This window comes from Aphanomyces invadans (assembly GCF_000520115.1).
Source record: "Aphanomyces invadans strain NJM9701 unplaced genomic scaffold supercont1.11, whole genome shotgun sequence".
NCBI lineage: Eukaryota > Oomycota > Saprolegniomycetes > Saprolegniales > Verrucalvaceae > Aphanomyces > Aphanomyces invadans.
The window spans coordinates 218,127-237,106 of record NW_008580156.1 but is presented as its reverse complement, the minus strand read 5'-3'; the positions used below and the strand labels follow the sequence as shown (position 1 = coordinate 237,106).

Below are 18,980 nucleotides of genomic sequence, written 5' to 3'. Positions count from 1 at the left end.
ACGAGTGCTTAAAAGGCATTTGTGTCAAACTCTTGCTGTCTGCTTTGAATTCTGCCGTGTCTGTCGGCAAGACGGGTCTGCGGCTTCTTCGAGCACGCACGCACAGCATCTGGGTGCGAACGCTTGCCGGCCGATTGGAACAAGCATTGGGCACACATCATTTTTTCCTTATGGAGGGTATCCCCATGAGCTATCCATACGAAGTCCATCCCGATCCTTCAAGTCACACAAGATGTGGCAGGGACAAAGGTATTCGCTGGTGAAGCTATACCTGAAAGACTTTTCACACGCGTGGGGACGTCATCCCTTGCAAGCAAAGAGCTTGTGTTGCATGATGACACTGGCCATGCAGAAGAGCGAAGGATGAGCTCACGCAAAGATATCTTCTTCCGGTCAAACTGTGTTCGATCGTCCTCCATTTCACGAACACGTATTGGGGGAGGCAGCGTGCTGTTCTTTGAGAACTCTTACGTTCACGATGAAGACGAGGGAGACTCTTCGTGAAAGCCGTGTAAGATCCATGATGTGCATGCCAACATGCATCGCATGGTGGTCACGTGGTCCATGGAGCGGCCAGGTCCTGGATCTGCCGCTCCATTGGCCTCGTACAGAGTTGCGTCATGTATGCTCTTGAATGAAATAAGCCAATCAAAGACGGTCATATCAGATTTCCTCGATATGATTGGCTATATTTCGACCGATGGCAAGAAACTCCCCTGATTGGTGGAATCGTCATCCAATGTTCAGGTACAATCTTGGTGCGAACAGCAGAACGCGGAAACATGCAGTGCCCGTTGAGACCCAGCCGCGTTGCCTCCGACGCCGACGTTGCTGTCGATGGGTTCCAAGACAAGAAACCAGTGGCATTGGACCCAGTTGACGCAGAGCCTGACGTGTACGACGAAACATTAGTTACTTTGGAGCGACTCCTGGAGTCGTTCAACTCGACGCGTAATCCTACACTGTCAGAAGGCGAGAGGAGGCGTGCCCGACGCGAGGACGAGCGACGCACGTTGTTCGAAGGGTCGAATGAACGAAATCATCGCGTGAACAATCGATCGGTGGCCGAGCGGCGCATTCGGTCTCGAGTTTGGAGCACTACGTGCTCACTACCACACCCTGACTCGATCACAAGGGATCGATGGACCTCGCTTGATGATTGCGACGTGGATGCTCTGTACGCAATGACTCACCCCGCCATCCTGCGTGCCAGCTTTCGTCCACCAACTGCCCATCCTAAGGTCGACGTCGTGTTGACCACAGAGTACAAGGCGCTACGATCAAGTCTTCCCTCCCCTCGACGCGAGTCGGCGCCACCCTCCATGTCCCATCCAAGACAAAGCCTGCTGCTGAAACCACCCAAATCCACGTGGTATCTCCGGAGCAAGAATATTGACGCCAAGGTTGTGGTGTAGCAACGTGCACCAAGTCCAGAACTTCTTGAGATAACGGAGCGTCGAATCCCTTCTGGACCCGAGTGACTACTGTCGGGGTGCGTCTTACAACTTGGAGAGAACATGTCATTTTGTGACGCGATCAATGGAGTATTCCGCGTTAGTTGGTCCTGCCAGACAGACGAAACCTATCGATAAACCTGTGCGCTTCATGAGGAAGGACGTGTCCTGCGCGCCAACCAGATAACGCATGTTCATTCTCGCGCAACGTGCGACCACTTAAAGATGAGTTTGTTTCTGCTGTCTTGGCTTCCGCCTCCTGCACTGATACGAATGCACACGGGTTATTGCCAGCCATAGGAAGTACCCTTTGGCTATCAATACAAGTGGGGCCTTCCATGCAAGCGAGTCGGTCCCAACTGTCGACAAAGTTTGATCCATTCAAAAAGCTGCCTACTCTCAACGCGATAACCTACGACATACGCTAGGCGTTGAGTGAGATATATTATCCACTCGCTGCAATTTTCAGATGTGGTGTGTTTTTCCATGGCAAGAAAACTCGTTCGTGGGAATTCAGAAGCGCTTCCATGGATGCCTCTTGCCAAATTCGACATGTCGAGTGGACCTACGCGTTCTTGTAGTTGTTGGCATCGCACTCGACGCAAGCAAGTTATCATCGCATCCATCTTCACGTGAAGGAGCTTATACTCTTTGCCACCGCAATTCTCCAACACCGTTTGAAGAGTAATAATGTATGGGGTGGCAGCATCGAGTATTGCGCTGACCATGCCACTCACACGACGGAAGCGCATTCGTAGTCTTGGCGAAACACGCAGTGTACCAAAGCATCGACATTCGTGTTGCAGTGATGTTGGCTAACAAGCAGTCGGCGACTGGCGTGTGCACCGCTAGACGCCAGGCACTTGCACACCTACGCTGCATCATGTTCATCCTGCATCCGTTCCATCAAACGACAACGAAGGCGCAGCGCATGAAAGAGCTGAACGCTGCAGTATGTTGGATCGAGTGGTATACACAAGGCCAAGGAGAATCGATCGTAGGAGGCGTTTGCCTAATCAATGTGAAATTTCTGCGAGATAGGTGGTCAGCATTCATTTCAATGCATTCTTGGATTGTGGGGTTATAATTTCTTCTGGTTGAGGACAAATGTGACTGCAGTGCTGTCGTGCGCCGTCAGCGCCGCGCGGCTCTCTTCGTACGTGATAAAGAAGACGACACACCACGGGGCTTTGCGCATCCAGTTCGGAATGAACCCTTTGTAGAATGCCTTGACCCCTTCTTCTTGGAACGTGCGGCGGGCGCACGAGATCATGCCCGTGTACAGTGCCGAGGTGCCGGACGGCTGCGTCATCAAGCGGGTCTTGAGTACGTCGACTCTGTCCACGACGCACATGAGTATCTCCCTAAACAACGACACCTACGGATTTGATGCGGCCGCTCCCGCGAACCCTGCGAACAAGCTCGCGCCGAACGTCGCACCAATCCCGCCTTCGTTCACGATCCCGTGTGAAATCAACGACGTTTTCCTAAACAAAGTCAGGATATGCGCACAAGGAAGCAGGGAGTCGACTACGTACACTTGGTCATACACGCCGAGCTCGGCGGCGTTTACAATGAAGCCTCTGGTCACGTTCGGTCCCACGCCCTTCATAAGAGCCAAGGTCATGGTCACGCAAACTCTGTCGTGGATGACAATGGCGCAGGGTTGGGAGGCGATACCTTGAGGAATCCCCGGAATCCCTCAGTTCTGTAGATTTTGGTCATGGCATCGGCAATGCCGCTGTACAAGACTCCGCTTCGGTCAGCCTGTCCAAGTCGAAAGCGTCAGGTGGTGATGAATTAGTCAAGTTTCTCACACCTGCATGCGAACCTTGATCACATCGACCCTGCGGAACGATGTCATCATCCGACGAAGTCATGAGATGACGTACGGATTCGCAATGCTGATGCTGAACGCACCGGCAAGACCGCCCGCCATGAGCTTTTGGACAAAAGACATGCCAGCAACACCCTCTTCTGCGGCATTCCGCCCATGTAACAGCATGATGGCATCGCGGAACGGCTCGTAAAGCACCATGCACATGCTCGAATAGACGAATTGACGTGCAACGGCAGGTCGCGCGCCTTTCCACAGTGCTGTCGGGCCTTCATCTGTCGCAATCTTCCGTACTGCATCCAACATGCCCGTGTATCTCACGGACGAAGAAGCACCAAGGACGTTGCTTGCACTCGCCATGCCTTGAGCTTGCAACCGCACTTTCGTGATATCCACGGGCAAAGTTGCCATCTCGGCGGTGGCGGACGCGACAGCACCGGCCGCAAACCGCACGTAGAGCGAGTCCTTTTGCATCTCGGCAGCCGCGCGCGTTGATCGCAATGCCGTCCACCGTCCAGCAGCAAAGGTGGATGCCCCACGAATCCCAACGAAATGTTCGAATCTGGAGAGGGAACGTGGGTTATATTTAGAACGGCCAGGGAGTTCCCTAATACAAGTACATCGATGATTCTGAGATGGAGCACTTGAGGAAAGATGAAGACGCGAGGTGGCATGGAGCTCGATATGGCGCATTTTTGAGTTGTATGTGAGTCTTCTCGCCGTCAAAGCATTCGAGGACGAATAGTTTCTCTTTGTGGTCGCCCCGTACCAGTGACATATCGAATGACAATGTACTTGTTGACGGGATTTCCGCCATCCATTGTTGAAGGTGGCGTAAAATGGGCAAGAACAATCCTTAGCTTTCCTGTGTCGGCAGTGGCGCTGCTGCTACCGCCATTTCAGGGCGTCACTTGGACCTTCACGTCCTTCGTTACGTAGCCTGACTGGGAGACGTGTCAACACGTATTGGTGAAAACAATGCATGCGCAACCCTTCGCACGTCTTAAGAATTGCTGACACGGTTGGGCAGACATTGGAGCTCCGCGCACAGGGCGGGCTGGTACGAAGTACATGACGGAGCGTACGTAAAGTTCTTCTTTGTTTCGGCCTTGTCATGCAGCCTCCATCGTTCTCGCCGCCTCCATCTCTCGCCCCGCGTTCATTCGTCAGGCGATCTTGCTACATTATAATCTTCTTTTGGCCGTTGTTTATCCGGAGGGTTGTCCGGATACCATTATTCAAACCTGCAGCTTGGCACCAACGCATGATGGGAGGGGACGAAGTGCCCGCGGATGCGGCGATTGAGATCGAGACCGACGTGAAGGTGGTCGATGGATCGGTGGAGCTTGCTCAATGGCACCGCGCAGAGATCGAGAACGAACTGTCGGAGCTGGATGACTCGAGCGAGCGAATAAACGCGGTCGCAGATCTCTTTCTCCTGCACAACGAGGACAGTGAGGAGCACGCCGAAGCGTTGTGTACACTGTGGATGAGCAACCTGCGCAACAGTGACACCCACGATCGAATCCCGTTCTTGTACGTTGCAAACCACGTATTGTTTAAGAGCGTGAAAGCGCAGTCGTTTTGGTTCCAAAAGAGTTTGCTGAGGTATCTTCCTGAAGCCGTCTCGTTGGTGAGCAATTCCCCCGCCGACCGCGACACTGTTCTCAAGATCTTGCGCTTGTGGAACGATCAAAAGCTGTATCCGCTGGAAGACCTCCGCGTCATGTGGAAGGAGACGGGGGAACCACTTCCTGTGGCATGGCAGGACAAGGAAGCGGTTAAGGACAACATCGTAAAAGCACAGGAGGAGCAGGCCGGTGAACTCGAGCCTGACTTGCCCATGGGACTGAAGGCTCGAGCTGCGCATCCGGTACATTGTCTCTATTTCGCCCACCTCACTTCTGACGATGACTAGGTGGTGGACTGCTTGAAACAGATCGACCACGCCAAGCGCGTGGTGGAGTACCTCGAAGCGGTGCTGCAGACACAACACAAAGACTTGCTCAGGCTGGCGCATGGCAAATACTTCGCCACGGCGGCAGAGATCGAAGCCAAGGAATCGCCTGTGCACATGCGCGACAGGATGGCCAACGCATTGCAAATTCTCCGTGTTCGCAATGTACGTCGAATCGACGATTCATGTGAGACTCATGCGGCTGTCGAGTAGAAATACGTGCAAAAGCTGGTGACGCTGCAGACTAAGCTTCGGGAAATGGCTCAAGCACAGCTTGTGGAAGAGGTAAATTTCTCGTTGCTCCATAAGCGAAGAAGAGTGCTGAACATGATTTGATTTACTTGACCATTGGTGGTGGGTGGTAGAACGCAGCGCTGGAACGCCTTGAAGCCAAATTTGAAGTACGTTAGAGACGCTTTCGCTGAGGGAGAGCGACATTGTGTTGAAAAAGCCTCATGTAGCAATGCGATGCGATTGACGTGGGGCTGGCAGATTTGGCGGACCATCGATCCAAGTACCCCGACGAGGTTCGTGTTGCGTTTTCCACGTCGAGATGTTGATCGTGGAATGACGTAGTGGGCAAAGGAAGCTGAGAATGCAAGGGAGCGCAAGCGACTTCGCGAGCTGGAAACGAAACGCATCGAGGAAGAAGCGGCGTTGCGCCAACAGGAAGCTTTGGCTGCTAACGCTAAGATTGTCTCGTTGTTGGAGGAAGACGTCGCGCAAGCTCGTGCTATGGACGTCCAAACGTTGGTGCTTCAGCAGATCGCCGAAGAAAAAGACCCGACAAAGGAATACGTGTGGCATCCGTACGTTCGTAATCTGCTGCGTCGTCGCGATCTCATGGGGAGGGTTCGCATCTAGGGTGCTTCGAGAACTGGTGCCGCTAAAGAGCTTGAACCAGCAATCCGAAGACTGGCGAGATCACTAGATAGACCAAACGCTGTTAGAACGAATGGCACGTGCATGCTGTGGCTGTTTGTGTCAACCCACGTTGCTCATTATGCGCGGAAGAGCGATGCATCCTCCCTCGTCGAGCGCGAATCGGCGCCGTCCTCTTCCTCGTACTGTACTCGTCCTTGCACAGAACTGGCGTCAAGTGTCACGTGGTGTTATCCGGATTCCATCGACTTGAACCAGTTTTTACGTGTTTAGACTATGCTTTTGTATCCAATGAAGTAACGTGATTAAAAATGATGGAGAATATCCGGATACCGAGCAATTTGGTTCATGAAACCTCGGCGGCAGAAGTACATACGGACGTTCGCAACCATGATGGACTCGGCCGCCCACGGCGCATCAGAGCTGCACGAGGACGCAGCAGACGACTACGGCACGTCCAGAGGTACTAGTCCTTAGACGTAGAGAAAACCCAAACGGTACCGAGGAGAGTTCATTCAGACGCTCAGTCATTCTAGGCTTCTTCTCATTTGCGTCACAGCTGGGTCGCCAACTGACACAGGATGCAATGGACTTGTCAACGTCCGCCGTGGAAACTGCCAAGTACTTGGCTGTCGAGTCGACGAAAGTGGTTGAAAAGGCGAGTCTCCTTGCGCAGGAGTCTCTGGCAGAAGCGTTCGATGCACCGGAAGAAACCCCGCTCGACTTGATTGCCGAGTTGCCTTGGATGGATGATGTGCGTCATGTTTACCTCCATGACTTCTCCATCACTCGTCGCACACACCTGACCATTGAGATACATAGGAGGGACACATCCACGAGAATGTCAAAGACGGCGTGTTTGCAATCAGCAGGTCAAAATCCAATTTTTCCACTTTGTCCCTTGTTACTCTGCAGCCCGTCTTTGACATCGACGTACGTTCTTCTCTCGAGCACACACGATGCCACCACGTTCTTGACGACAATCTGATGCTGCTTTGATTCTAGCGCTTTGTTCAGATTGCTCCAGCATTGCTAGCTCTGGACGAGCACCTCCGACAGGTTCGCCTCAAGGTGCCGTCGATAGCTTGCCATTTTGACCCTGCTTCCTCCGTAGCGCCACTTTGAACTGTCGTACAAACTCGCGGAAGACGTGTTCTGGGGCAACTACTTTTACCACTGTCACGTCCTTCGAGTGGAGAATGGCCTGTCCCCGTACTTGTCGACTCTCGGCACGACCTTGCATGTGCCTGACGTGTCGTCCACCACCGACAACAATCAACTGCACGACGACGGTTCTCTTCATGACGAAGAGAGTGCGGTGAGCGTCGCCGATGAGGAGAATGATCATTTTGACGGAGACGGCGACTCGAACCAGACCATCCATGAAACAGACAAGCAACGTCACCCGTCGACTCCATCGTCTTCATCGTCGGCAACCACGTTCAGCAACATGAAGTCCAACTTGCTCCACCGTTCCGTCCAAGCCAAGCAGAAGATGCAAAATATCAAGCGCAAGATCCACTTTCCGTCGCCGGAAAAGATGAAAGAACTCCAATCGTCGTTGCTGCGCCGCAGATCGAGCATGAGCGAATCTTTCGAGCGCATGTCGATCACGGGCATGTCATTTTCCGGCCTCAAGCGAAGTCCGTCGCTCGTGCGGTATCGATCGAAATCGTATGAAATGCCTTTCGCTTTGTGAATCGTGGGAATGACAACGACTGGCCGTTGTAGGGCGGCAAGCGAGCCAGACGACGTCGACACGGACCGGCTGAGTGAGCTCGGGACACCGCCGTCCGCCACGGCTGAGCGCACGCAATTTTTTGATGATTAACGAACAATTCGGTTCGTCGTGGGGTGTGTGTGTCGCGGGCGCGTTGGCTGCCGTATTCCTTTTTCATGCTGCCGTCGTTTGAGGAACACGATGCGCTCGTTTGGCCGTTGGCTGTGGGTTTGGAAAAAGATGTCGCCCGCGGATGGAGCGAGAAGTCGAGCGATTCCCTGAGAACGCGACAGGTCTGGCAGCTCGGTGAGCAGGGCACCTTGGGAGGTGGAGGACCGCGCCGCATCGTGAGGCGTGGGTTGATGATGGTGGGAATGTTGATGTCAACCTGACCGAATGCGTTGTCGTGAAGCCGTCGTGATTGTAAATGAAAATTCTTCATACAATTCTAGAATGAAAATATTGAATTTTTTAGTTTTACACGACGACGGTGTGGATCATCCCATGGTTAAGAGTGTTTTTCCCTGTAAAAACTGCACTCCGCCATTCTTCCTACATCGACGGTGCACCGAGATGGCGCTGAAGCCCTTTGGTACGCCGCAACGTGCATCCCGTCCGGCACGCTATGGCATTCTCACTGTGCATATGTGCACGATGTAGGGCGGTTTGAAGAGCACAGCGGTGGCTTGCCATGGTCCATCTTCCCACGGAAACGCTTGGACATTACGTACTCGGACATCATGTCAGCGATTGCGTCGTGCTTTTCACTGAACGAAGCTGACCGCGATAACCTTGCGACGGAATTGGAGACCGCGTTTGACCCGCACGGTCGAGCTCTCGCTTGCCTCTCTGTTCGGTGCGTCTGGAATCCTCTCTTGTCGAAACACGACAACGCATTCTAGCACTGGGTTCGACCTGTTTTTGCAAGCCATGGCATTTCCAAAAGGCAGCGAGATCATCTGCTCGTCCATTACAATCCCGGACATGCTCAAGGTTATCCATCACCATGGTCTTGTCGCCGTGCCCGTTGACCTCGACGAGGACACTCTGGCAATGCAAATGGACGTGTTGGAGCACTCCGTGACTGCCGTACGTCGACCTTTCGCGCGCGCATGGCCACGACTCACGGTCTGTTGCTACATGTTGCAGAATACCAAGTGCATTCTGGTCGCTCACGTCTTTGGAACGTTAAACAACTTGGACGCCGTGTCGGCGTTTGCTAAGTCGCACCACGTCCTCCTTGTCGAGGTAATTCCTTCTCCACGATCCTCCAGCGCTTCGATCATGCCCCTTGCGCCATGTTCTCGTCCTTTGTAGGATTGCGCTCAAGCATACTGTGGTCCGTCCTACAATGGCCATCGTGACACCGACATTGCGCTCTTCAGTTTTGGGACTATCAAGACGTCGACGGCGTTCGGCGGCGGTATCGTGCGAGTCTCGGATCGAGCGATCCTGCGCACGATGCGTGCCATCAATAACTCGTACGCGCCGCGATCTCGCAAGTTTTTCCTTCACCGGTTGATCAAGTACTCGGTGCTGCACTCGTTGACGACGCCCGCCATGTTTGGTTTATTTTTCAACGCCGTGTCCAAACTCGGATGTACGTTGGTTGCTCGATCCCCTTGTCGTTTTTCACGGCGCTGCGAGTAGATAGCGCGGACGACGTGATCACGGCGCAGATTCGTGGATTTGCAGGAGACTTGATCACTGGCATCCGCCAGCGCCCGTCCATGCCGCTCCTGTTTCTTCTCCACCGCAAGCTCACGACGTTTGACATGGAATATGTCGCGAAACGAAAGTACGGAGGCGCGGTGTGCGGCCTCGAGTGTTTTCACATGATGGATGCAGGAGCAAAAGCGAAGAGCTCGAGCAACTCATTCGCAACATCCCGCAAACGTCGGTGCCGGGCGTGCATGCAAAAAACCACTACTACTGGCTCTTCCCGGTCCTCGTGCCCAACCCCCGCCAAGTTGCGGCCGCCATGATTCAAGATGGCTTTGACGTGACCGCCGGCGCGACCCAACTGGCGTTTGTGCCCCAGTAAGACCGTCTTGCAATCTCGTCTGCATGTGGAATGGATCGCTCTGTAGTCCCACGGATCGATCGTACGACCCCGTCATCTCGAAAAAGGTGATGCAGAACCTCGTGTACCTCCCCGTGACCGCGGAAATGCCTCGCTGGGCGTTGGAGAAGATGGCTGCCTCCCTCGCCAAGGCCGTCGCCGCCGCTCCTTCGTCCAAGCTTTGAGCTTCACCCCTTCTAGCTGGCGACTAACGCGCTTTTCATGCCGTGGCTTTCAATTTCGTTCTGTCGTTCGCACACATCATTGCCTCCCCCAGCAAGTCTTTTTGGTCGTCCATGCTGAAGACCTGTTCTTTGCACGGCGCGCGTCTCGAAAGAGTCGAAGTCACATACGCGCAATTGGATTCGTTTTTCTTGAGTTGTTGTAAGTCCTAACAGTTGCATGGCTGAGGCGTCCATTAATCTAAGTCCATCTTGTCGCCTTCCTTCGTGTCTTCCTCGGTCGTGGTCGACGTCGCGGGAGCAGCCGGGGGTTCAACCTTGGGCAAAGGCTTCGGCTTGTTGATGATCGGGGTCGCCAGAGCACGAGTTTCCTCGAGCTTGGCTTCGATCTGAGCCACCGTCACGACGGGCGCCGCGGTCAACGGGACGTTCGCTTGGGCATTCAATTGGTCAAACAACCACGTTTCAGCATTCGTCGCGGCATCCCGGACCTTGGCAGAGTCTTCGTCCGTCCAGTGCGAATACTTTTCGTCGGTCGAATTGGCGAGCTTCTTGTACTCCTCAATCAACGCCTGCAACTTCGCCTGGGCGTCGGGGCGGTTCTGGTGTTCTTGGTATCGGGCATCAATCGGCTTGGACACGACACGCAATTCATCCAATTTGGCTTGGTACACCGACTTGGTCGAGTCAAAGCCTTCGTCCGAGTACAGCCAGTCTTCCATGTCGTTCAACTTGGCTTCAAACGATTCGCGGTCCGCGGTCGAGACAAATTCGCTGTATTTTTCGCCCAAGTGGTTGCGCATGTCATAGACAAAGGTTTCGAGTTCGTTGCGCTTGTTTGCAGTTTCTTCGATCACGCGGTCTTGTTGGGCCATGGCCAACTCATCTTCGGACGCGCGGGTCACTTCCGACGACGACAAGCCGTTCACTTGCGATTCAACCTTGAGTTCGACCTTGCGGAAGCGCTTCTTCTTCGGGCCTTCTTCCGCCTTCTTCTCTTCGCCTTCTTTGGCTTCGACCTCCTTGGTTTCATCTTCCTTGATTTCCACCATCATTTGGCCCGAAGCGACTTCAAACAACCCGTGAATATCTTGGCGCACGTTCACACGGATGCGAGGCGCTTCGCCATTTTCGTCAGCACACATGCCCGAGATGGTAAACTTGCCCAAGTTTGTGTACGGGCTAGGGGGCAAAAACGGCGTGGCTGTCTCGTCGTAGTGGGCGTCCACGACCAAAGGGTCCGATCGGCGAAACGAGATGCGCTTCGTCGTGGGAAAATCATCCTTGCGGGTCAAGATCAAGATCGAGTCGGCGTTGGCAGTAGGTTGGGCAGCTGCAGGTCCATCCGTTTCGTCTTCGTGCGTATCGTCTTCCGACGACGTTGCACCTTCCCACGACACGCGAATCGGGTAATTGTTGATGTCCGAAATCGAAAAGTCCTTGACCTTAAACAAGGGCGACAAAATGGCGCACTGCAAAGCACAGCCGCGTGCAACAGCTTCGTCGGCGTTCAACGTCGTGCTCAAGCCCATGTTGGGCTTTTCCTTGTCGAGACCGAGAATGTCGGCGAGGCGGCGCTTGACCGACGCGACACGCACACCACCACCGACGATTTCGACGCAGCTCAACTTGTCGGCAGTGAGGCCAGCGTCCGCCAACGCCGACTGAATCGGAGCTTCCAAGCGTTCGAGGAGCGGAGCGATGAGAGTTTCGAATTCCTCCAGGCTCACCTTGGACGCATAGTCGATTTCGTCGACGAGGCATTCAATGTTAAGTGCAGAGGACGTCACACCTTGGGGACTGAGGTTCTTCTTCGTCTTTTCACAGGCCGACAACAGCTTCAGGCGAGACTACACCACATAAACAGTAAGCACACTTTTCGCGACTGCTGACAGCAAACGGGTAGTACCTTGGCGTCCGCCAACGGGTTTTTCTTGTGCTTCGCTTCAAACTTTTCAGCGACATCCTTGGCCAAAGCAAAGTCGAAGTTGCGACCACCGAGGAATCGGTCGTACGCGACGGCTTTGACTTGCAACTTGCCTTGGACAAAGTTCACGATCGACACGGTGTAGCCAGAGTGACCCATGTCAATAAACATGACGTGTTCGGGGTTGGTTTCGTGGAACAAGTTGCGGACCGACTTGTAAATACCGTAGCCGAGGGCAACGGCCGTGTGTTCGTTCATCAAGCGGAGGCAGTTGAGCCCAGCGATCTTGGATGCGTTCAGCATCGCACGGCGTTGCACATCGGTGAAGTACCCAGGGCAAGACAGAACACCGTAGGCAGGTCGCACATTTTCGTTTGCAACGGCAGCAATGTTTTGCAACTTGTTCAACATCATGGCAACGACTTGTTCGCACGTGTATGTCACTGGGTTGTCGTTGTAGTTGAGAACGATGCCAACTTGGCCCGACGGCAATTCGACGCACTTGAAGCCGTAGTTCTTGATTTCTTCTTGGACATCTGGGGCAGAAAACTTACGGCCGATCAAACGCTTAACATCCGTTGCCGTGTTCTTGTAGTTAGTGCGCGCCTACATTCGACAAGTAGCGTCAAAATAGATATTCGACATTTCATCATGCAAACAAAATGCATACCATGCTCACGGCGGCTTCCCCAATGTAGCGTTGCTTGCCCGCCATGCAGACCATGTTCCTACAATTGCCGTGAGATTCAACTACAATAATCCACAGTCATCACGTACGGGTTCTTTCGGTTGGAGTTCTCATTGAGGATAATGTCAATGCCGCCGCGCTTGGCTTGAGCGACAACGCATTCGACGTTCCCGAAGTCAATCCCGATCACCGACATGTTTCCTTGGACAGAATCAATGCAAAATGGCTACGGACGGCCCCCCCACCGATTTAGGGAGTTTGAATTTTAGCCAATCATCGAGATCTCATAAAAATTCCCAGGAGTTTGATTGGTGCAATGCGCCAGCTTCGAGAATATTCGTGTCCCATTCATGCATGCGTTGTGCGAGAGTGACATTTCTGGAATGGCGCCAAGCCAATTTCGATATTAAATTTCAAAGGTTATGCATTCCAAAATCCAACGCGTCGTCATGGAGACCACGTGGACGCGACAGCGCGAATCGACGTGTGTCAGGAAGCCAAGATCAAACATACATGCCTCATCATGCTTTACGTCGAGACAACCGCACTTGCTGGTGCGCCAGTGCTGCCAAGGCAGGAAGGGTTTGGCAGGGTGGAATGTTGTCGTCGCACAATTGTTGGGGTGGATGTTCATATCCAGGGAGGAGATAAACCCCCGCCACGCCATCGTCGTCGAATCCAGTCTCGACCAGTTCACGAAGGTCTGCATGCGCCTTGAGAAGTTGGGCCCACTCCGTCACTTGCTGCTGAGCAAGTGCAACGAGCAATGCCTTCACGTGCTGCTGCAGCAGGCGTTCATGTTCGACTAGTCGCGGAAATGGCATTTTGCACGAAAGCAGCAAGCTTGTCACCTTGTCGAGAAGTGGCTGCAATACCGTCGCCGAGTCATCCTTCGCCTCGCCACGGGCTTGCATGTCGCTGGTCCATTGCAACACGGACGGCAAGAGGTAGGGATAAAAGTCACACGTTCGCTGGACAAGTGGGTGGCATTCCCGAGATAATGCTGACGGTAGCACCGCTTCCATCACTGTATTGCGCCACGACTCGAACGATTCCTGCCAAGCATTGGCATTCGATTCGAGTGGAACATGCTGGCCATAGCCGCGATAAAGCCACTCTTTGGACGCCGCCCGATGAAGCACAATGCGGCGCAGGACGTAGCTGATGTGCACTGCATAAAGCCCAAATTCATGGATATTGGTCGCGGTGGACGCTGCGGACGCCACCATGGTTTCGTGGAGATGGCAAGTCTCTTCCAGGTCAGCGTTGGGTTGCATCGAGTGGAGAAGCTCTGCCTTGGACAAGTCGGACATATCTGGGAAGCTGTCGTCCAAACATTGGAATGGATGAGGAAGCAGCTGGTCATGCATGAGCACCAACGCATTGCAAAGTCGAGGGGCTGGCATCGGCACCACGAGCGCCACACGCACGAACGCAGGGAGAAGCAGCGAGCTAGGACATCGTTTCCCGAGATGATCTCGCTGCATGCGGCGTTGAATCTTCAGAAGGTCTTCGTTGGCCGCGCTGTGCCACGTCGTTGCTGTAGGAAGTGGGACATGGGCAGCAAGGGCCTGGATCGCGACGAGATGCCGCATCCGCGCATCTGCAAGACGCTTCTGTCGTTTGGCAGCTCGGAATTCCTTCCTCAACTTGGCGTAAGCACTGCCCAACCTAGCAATATCTGCGACGGATGACTGCAAGGTCGACGTCCACGCGACCAACGCTGACGAAGGAAGGGACGATGGCGTGGGTGATTCGGAAGGACTCGGTAACTTTCCAAGTACAAAAAGTTCACTCGACTTCGAGGGCGTGGAGCTTTGCATGGCTTGTGCGACATGTGTGGCAGCTCCCTGGGGCTGTGGCGTGGTTGCATGCAGCACAGGCAATGAGGCGGCAGTGACGGCGTCATGCGACTTGTTACAGTGCGATAATGTGCCATCGAGAGGACAGATGGAGGGGACGGCGCTTGTAGCGATGCTGAGATCTTTCGAGGAAACAGTTGAGATGGTCTTCGGCGTCTCACGCTTTGATACATTTTGTGCGCTTGACAACGAGTTGGGTACTCCCCCAGATGACAATGACAATTTCACGATGGCTTGGGGGGCTTTGCTTTTGTTTTGCTCTGGGCGTGGGGGAGGCGAGGTTGGAGTTCGTGTCGGAGTGTCCAAGATTTCGATGACATTGGGCTCTTGTTGACGTAGACGTTTCTTTGGCGTCATCTCCTGTGGCGGCGATGCATTCGTGGTGCTAGGATTCCGCGGAGTCTCGCTCGTGGAAACAGGGGAAGCATTTTGTACAATGGGTGCATGAGTCAAACGCGGCGCTGTCCGTGGAGGAGGTTTGATGGAGTTTACACATTTGCGAATGGGTACGGGTTGGGGCACGGGGGTTGCAGATACGACTGCATGTACACGATTCCGCCCCTTTGACGCAGCTGGTTGCTTGGATGAAGCCGTGGGTTGAGCAGTCGATGCGCTGGTCCGTTGAGATTTGGCGACTTTTTGTTTGTGGAGGACGTTCTGGTGTGCGTCGTCAATCAACTGCTGTGCCAGCCTTGCTCCATGGTTCGCTCGAAGCACATTTTGGCCTGCAACTGAGATATAGCTCTGCGATGCTGATGAGGCCACCTTGAGTTTCAGCGTTGTGTTGGATGTGGCCCCTGCAACCGTAATCTTGGCACCTCGATGGCCGACGATGTGTGGAATCATCGCGCTGGCAGTATCATCATCTATGCCGTCGGGAAAATTGACTCGCTGCATCGCCATGCTTGCTATTGGCGTCAGGTTTTCCTCCCGCATCGCGCCACCGAAGGACGCGCCAATCGAGATGCCCGACATGGCCGATCTCGCGCGGAAAAGAATGGAAAATCGACCGCGGATTGAATTCGCACTATTATTGGTTAAAAAGAATGGATTAAAGTCGAATTTATCGGATGGAATTGGTTGAAACTGTTGAATTTCAACTAATGAAACGCCGCAAAACTGCTCCGATTATTTCCACTCGCGTTAGAGGGGCAGCGAATAGCCACGTCGTCCGGATGAACGAACGTTGAAAGCCATGCGATATCTTGGTCGACCATGGCATGCATCATCATGCGCTACGTTTCGCTCGTTGGGACAGCTGAGGAAAGATCCATCGCCCAAGTTGTGGTGGTAGCGTCAATCTGAATGGTGGTCGTGATGTTATCCGGATCCTTGTGGATATCCGGATCTCTGCGCATCACAAGAATGTGTTGCGGGAATCACTGGTCGCATGTTGCATTTTTGATCATTCTCGGAATATGGCGAACCGCGTCACGGTCGGATCAAAGAAGCTCAGCTTGGAGGAGTTCAGCTCTGTCGCCTTTGTCGGGGCGAAAGTGACATTGGAGCCGCTGGCTGCGGTCGAGTTGCACAAGGACGATGCGGCCCGCGTTGTGACGTTACCGGCAGCTGACGTGTCGGCAGACAATTCGTATTTGTCGCCAGTACTCGGACGTGCGTACTTGCTGTCACGTGTCAACTTCATCGTCAAGCACGCAGGACTTCGCTCGGCTGCCGTCCTTGAAACTTTGGACTTTCTCGTGGCGTTGCTCAACGCCGACCTCATTCCGCAAATTCCTGCCCCCACTACGAAACTCGTTGAAGTCGATGCTGCATCCATCGCGCTGTTGGAAGCCTTGAAAGGCCACGGCAAGGCTACTCTCAAATCGAGCAAAATTGTTACGTTGACGGACGGTCTGACTTCCACCAGTCTCACCCTACCGTCTGCGCTGTCGTCGATCGAGCAAGCCACGTTAACGCAAGGCGGTGGCTCTCTTCAAGCAGTTGTAGCGTCCATCGTGAGCGGCGCCAAGGGTCTTGCGCCCATTGCGGATGCAGCTGCCGCTCTCACCTGCGAAGCACTCAAGGCATCCCCTGCGCCGTTCCAGGAAACCCACGATGCTTCTCGCCCTCACCGAGGCATGCTCACGGTTGCCACCAACCTTCGGGTGATGTTGGACAACTCCAAGTACGCTGTTGTGACCGAAAAAGTCGATCCGTTGGCAATTCGTTCGATTCCACAGTACCACGGTCCTGCGCGCGACACCATCGCTGCGGTCGCCAAGACCGTCGAAGCCGACTTGAACGCGCCGGGCGCCTCGCTCGGTCTCTCTTCGTTCCACCCGGAATTGCTCAAGCAGTCGCTCTTGTCTATCCATAGCGCTGTGGAAGCGCTCTTCGATGGTTCCCGCGGCCGAGTGGCTCTTCTACCGTCGTCTATTTCTCCCGCTGAAGCGGCTAGTAAGGTGGCTACGCCCGTCGCTGCATTCTTGTTGGTGGAAGCCACGGCTGCACAACTGAATGCCGAAGTTCGTGCGGCTCAATCGATCTTGGCGACCCAAGAGGCCACGCAAGGAGGAGCTGGGAAAGACGCCGACTCGGCCAAGTCGGCAGAAATTGCGGCCAAGCAAGCGGCAGCTGAAGCCAAGGAAGATGAGGCTCTTGCTGCGATGAGCGAAGCCCAACGCGCTAAAGTGTTGGAGAAGCGCCGGCAAAAGGCTGAAAAGCTCAAGGAAAAGGCGGCGAAGAAGGCGGCGAAGGACAGCTTGAGCGCTGGCGTCGGTAGCTCCGCGTTCCGGTCATTCTTGGCTTCCTCCCACGGCAGCGGTGCTCTCAGCCCGTTCGATTTCCGTGTCCAAGGCGCCGTCGTCTTCCTCGAAGAGTTGTACGCGCGACTAAGTGGCCTCAGTGGTGGCCAGAAGCGGCGCCCAAAAATTGCCAAGGGCGCGCAGGATTTTTTGCCCCCGCAAATGCACCTCCGCGAGCGCATCTTCCATAAAGTTCGCGCCGTCTTCAAGCGCCATGGCGGCGTCGAAATTGAGACTCCCGTGTTCGAGCTCAAGGAAACCCTGACAGGCAAGTACGGCGAGGACTCCAAGTTAATCTACGACTTGGCTGATCAAGGGGGTGAGTTACTGGCCCTTCGGTACGATTTGACGGTGCCTTTCGCGCGGTTCATGGCCCTCCACAACCCCGGCAACATGAAGCGGTACGCCATTGCCCGAGTCTACCGCCGCGACAACCCGCAAATTGCGCGAGGTCGGTTCCGTGAGTTCTACCAGTGCGACTTTGACATCGCTGGCGTGTACCCGACCATGTTGGCCGATGCCGAGGTGATCTCGATTGGGATTGAAGTGCTGCAGCAGTTCCCAGAGCTCGGGCCGTTCAAGATCAAGTTGAGCCATCGCAAGTTGCTCGACGCAATTTTGGAAATCTGTGGTGTCCCCGCCGACAAACTGCGCACGACGTGCAGCGCCATCGACAAGCTGGACAAAGAACCGTGGGAGAACGTCCGTGCCGAAATGGTGGACGAGAAGGACATTCCTGCCGACGTTGCCGATCGTATCCAAGGCTTTGTCACGCAAGTGGGCCACCCCAAGACGTTGCACGCACAACTGGTGGCGGAGAAGCGCTTCGGCGACCACCCTGCCGCCGCCGAAGCGATGAAGGAACTTGCGTTGCTGTGGTCGTACTTGGAAGCGATGGGCGTGCTTGATTTCGTCTCGTTCGACCTGTCGCTTGCCCGCGGATTGGACTACTACACCGGGCTCATCTACGAGTTTGTCCTGACGGGTGCCGACGCGACGCAGGTCGGATCGATTGCGGCCGGTGGTCGATACGACAATTTAGTTGGGATGTTTTCGGCCACGAATGCGCAGATCCCGTGCATCGGTGTGAGTTTGGGCATTGAACGCATCTTTGGCATGCTCCAAAAGCACGCGGAGAACCACGGCGACGGCCTCAAGACGCCTGTGTCCCAAGTGCTGGTGACGCAAACGTCGGCGGGCCTGCTCGTCCCGCGCCTCGAAGTGTGCCAGAAGCTGTGGGCCGCGCACATTGCCGCCGAGATCCTCCCGTCCGAGAACCCCAAGTTTGTCAAGCAGCTCCAACACGCGCTCGACACAGGTATTCCGTACATTGTCGTGCTCGGGGAAGACGAAATTGCCAACCACCAAGTCAAAGTCAAGGTGCTCGCGACCAAGGAAGAAGTCACGATCGACGAAAACGACCTGATCGCGACTCTCCGCCGCTTTGGCGTTGCCACGACGAACGTCGTGAGTTGGGATTAAGTAGTAGCTGCACCACCAGTTGCCAACTCGAATCGATCGATCGCTCTTTGTGTGTGCACACGTGGAAGGGTCTCGACGATCCCTTTGGACGCATCAAAAGCGATCAAGGTCGCATGGAATCCCTCGCCACGTCCGCATGGAGCCAGTCGCTGCATCATCGAGTCGACTGCTCGTGCCAGA

At 54.4% G+C, this 18,980-nt stretch overlaps 8 protein-coding genes across 11 annotated transcripts; 5 read left to right on the top strand and 3 right to left on the bottom strand.

Moving 5' to 3' along the window:
• Positions 1-758: 758 nt before the first annotated feature.
• H310_06234 (hypothetical protein) lies at positions 759-1,679 on the bottom strand. The gene has a single exon (XM_008871220.1). It carries the CDS (start codon positions 1,517-1,519, stop codon positions 1,190-1,192), a length of 330 nt encoding a protein of 109 aa, XP_008869442.1. The 5' UTR covers positions 1,520-1,679; the 3' UTR covers positions 759-1,189.
• Positions 1,680-2,494: 815 nt separating this feature from the next.
• Positions 2,495-3,841, bottom strand: H310_06233 (hypothetical protein). The gene is made up of 6 exons (XM_008871219.1): positions 3,347-3,841; positions 3,274-3,301; positions 3,135-3,221; positions 2,993-3,060; positions 2,837-2,941; positions 2,495-2,791 (listed from the first exon to the last, which is right to left on the bottom strand). Exons 1-6 carry the CDS (start codon positions 3,763-3,765, stop codon positions 2,536-2,538), a joined length of 963 nt encoding a protein of 320 aa, XP_008869441.1. The 5' UTR covers positions 3,766-3,841; the 3' UTR covers positions 2,495-2,535.
• Positions 3,842-4,538: 697 nt separating this feature from the next.
• H310_06232 lies at positions 4,539-6,327 on the top strand. Of its 2 annotated transcripts, XM_008871217.1 has the most exons (7): positions 4,539-5,164; positions 5,210-5,413; positions 5,462-5,533; positions 5,614-5,649; positions 5,710-5,775; positions 5,825-6,057; positions 6,113-6,327. In XM_008871217.1, the coding sequence occupies exons 1-7, from the start codon at positions 4,556-4,558 to the stop codon at positions 6,177-6,179; spliced, it is 1,287 nt and encodes a 428-aa protein (XP_008869439.1). In that variant the 5' UTR covers positions 4,539-4,555; the 3' UTR covers positions 6,180-6,327. The 2 variants fall into 2 exon arrangements, with proteins under 2 accessions (XP_008869439.1, XP_008869440.1); XM_008871218.1 differs by having other exon boundaries at positions 5,462-6,057.
• Positions 6,328-6,480: 153 nt separating this feature from the next.
• H310_06231 (hypothetical protein) lies at positions 6,481-8,188 on the top strand. The gene is made up of 6 exons (XM_008871216.1): positions 6,481-6,593; positions 6,667-6,884; positions 6,953-7,063; positions 7,136-7,189; positions 7,245-7,804; positions 7,862-8,188. The coding sequence occupies exons 1-6, from the start codon at positions 6,521-6,523 to the stop codon at positions 7,959-7,961; spliced, it is 1,116 nt and encodes a 371-aa protein (XP_008869438.1). The 5' UTR covers positions 6,481-6,520; the 3' UTR covers positions 7,962-8,188.
• A 188-nt stretch (positions 8,189-8,376) lies between these two features.
• Positions 8,377-10,358, top strand: H310_06230 (hypothetical protein). 3 transcript variants are annotated; one of them, XM_008871213.1, is made up of 8 exons: positions 8,377-8,442; positions 8,511-8,706; positions 8,753-8,939; positions 9,000-9,098; positions 9,168-9,450; positions 9,501-9,648; positions 9,699-9,890; positions 9,941-10,358. In XM_008871213.1, the coding sequence occupies exons 1-8, from the start codon at positions 8,424-8,426 to the stop codon at positions 10,095-10,097; spliced, it is 1,281 nt and encodes a 426-aa protein (XP_008869435.1). In that variant the 5' UTR covers positions 8,377-8,423; the 3' UTR covers positions 10,098-10,358. The 3 variants fall into 3 exon arrangements, with proteins under 3 accessions (XP_008869435.1, XP_008869436.1, XP_008869437.1); XM_008871214.1 differs by having other exon boundaries at positions 9,699-10,358; XM_008871215.1 differs by having other exon boundaries at positions 9,501-9,890.
• H310_06229 (hypothetical protein) lies at positions 9,678-12,922 on the bottom strand. The gene is made up of 4 exons (XM_008871212.1): positions 12,799-12,922; positions 12,692-12,749; positions 12,004-12,627; positions 9,678-11,944 (listed from the first exon to the last, which is right to left on the bottom strand). Exons 1-4 carry the CDS (start codon positions 12,903-12,905, stop codon positions 10,331-10,333), a joined length of 2,403 nt encoding a protein of 800 aa, XP_008869434.1. The 5' UTR covers positions 12,906-12,922; the 3' UTR covers positions 9,678-10,330.
• Positions 12,923-13,093: 171 nt separating this feature from the next.
• On the top strand, positions 13,094-15,558 carry H310_06228 (hypothetical protein). The gene has a single exon (XM_008871211.1). The coding sequence runs from the start codon at positions 13,798-13,800 to the stop codon at positions 14,401-14,403; it is 606 nt and encodes a 201-aa protein (XP_008869433.1). The 5' UTR covers positions 13,094-13,797; the 3' UTR covers positions 14,404-15,558.
• Positions 15,559-15,976: 418 nt separating this feature from the next.
• H310_06227 (histidine-tRNA ligase) lies at positions 15,977-18,860 on the top strand. The gene has a single exon (XM_008871210.1). The coding sequence runs from the start codon at positions 15,990-15,992 to the stop codon at positions 18,798-18,800; it is 2,811 nt and encodes a 936-aa protein (XP_008869432.1). The 5' UTR covers positions 15,977-15,989; the 3' UTR covers positions 18,801-18,860.
• The last annotated feature ends 120 nt before the right edge of the window (positions 18,861-18,980 follow it).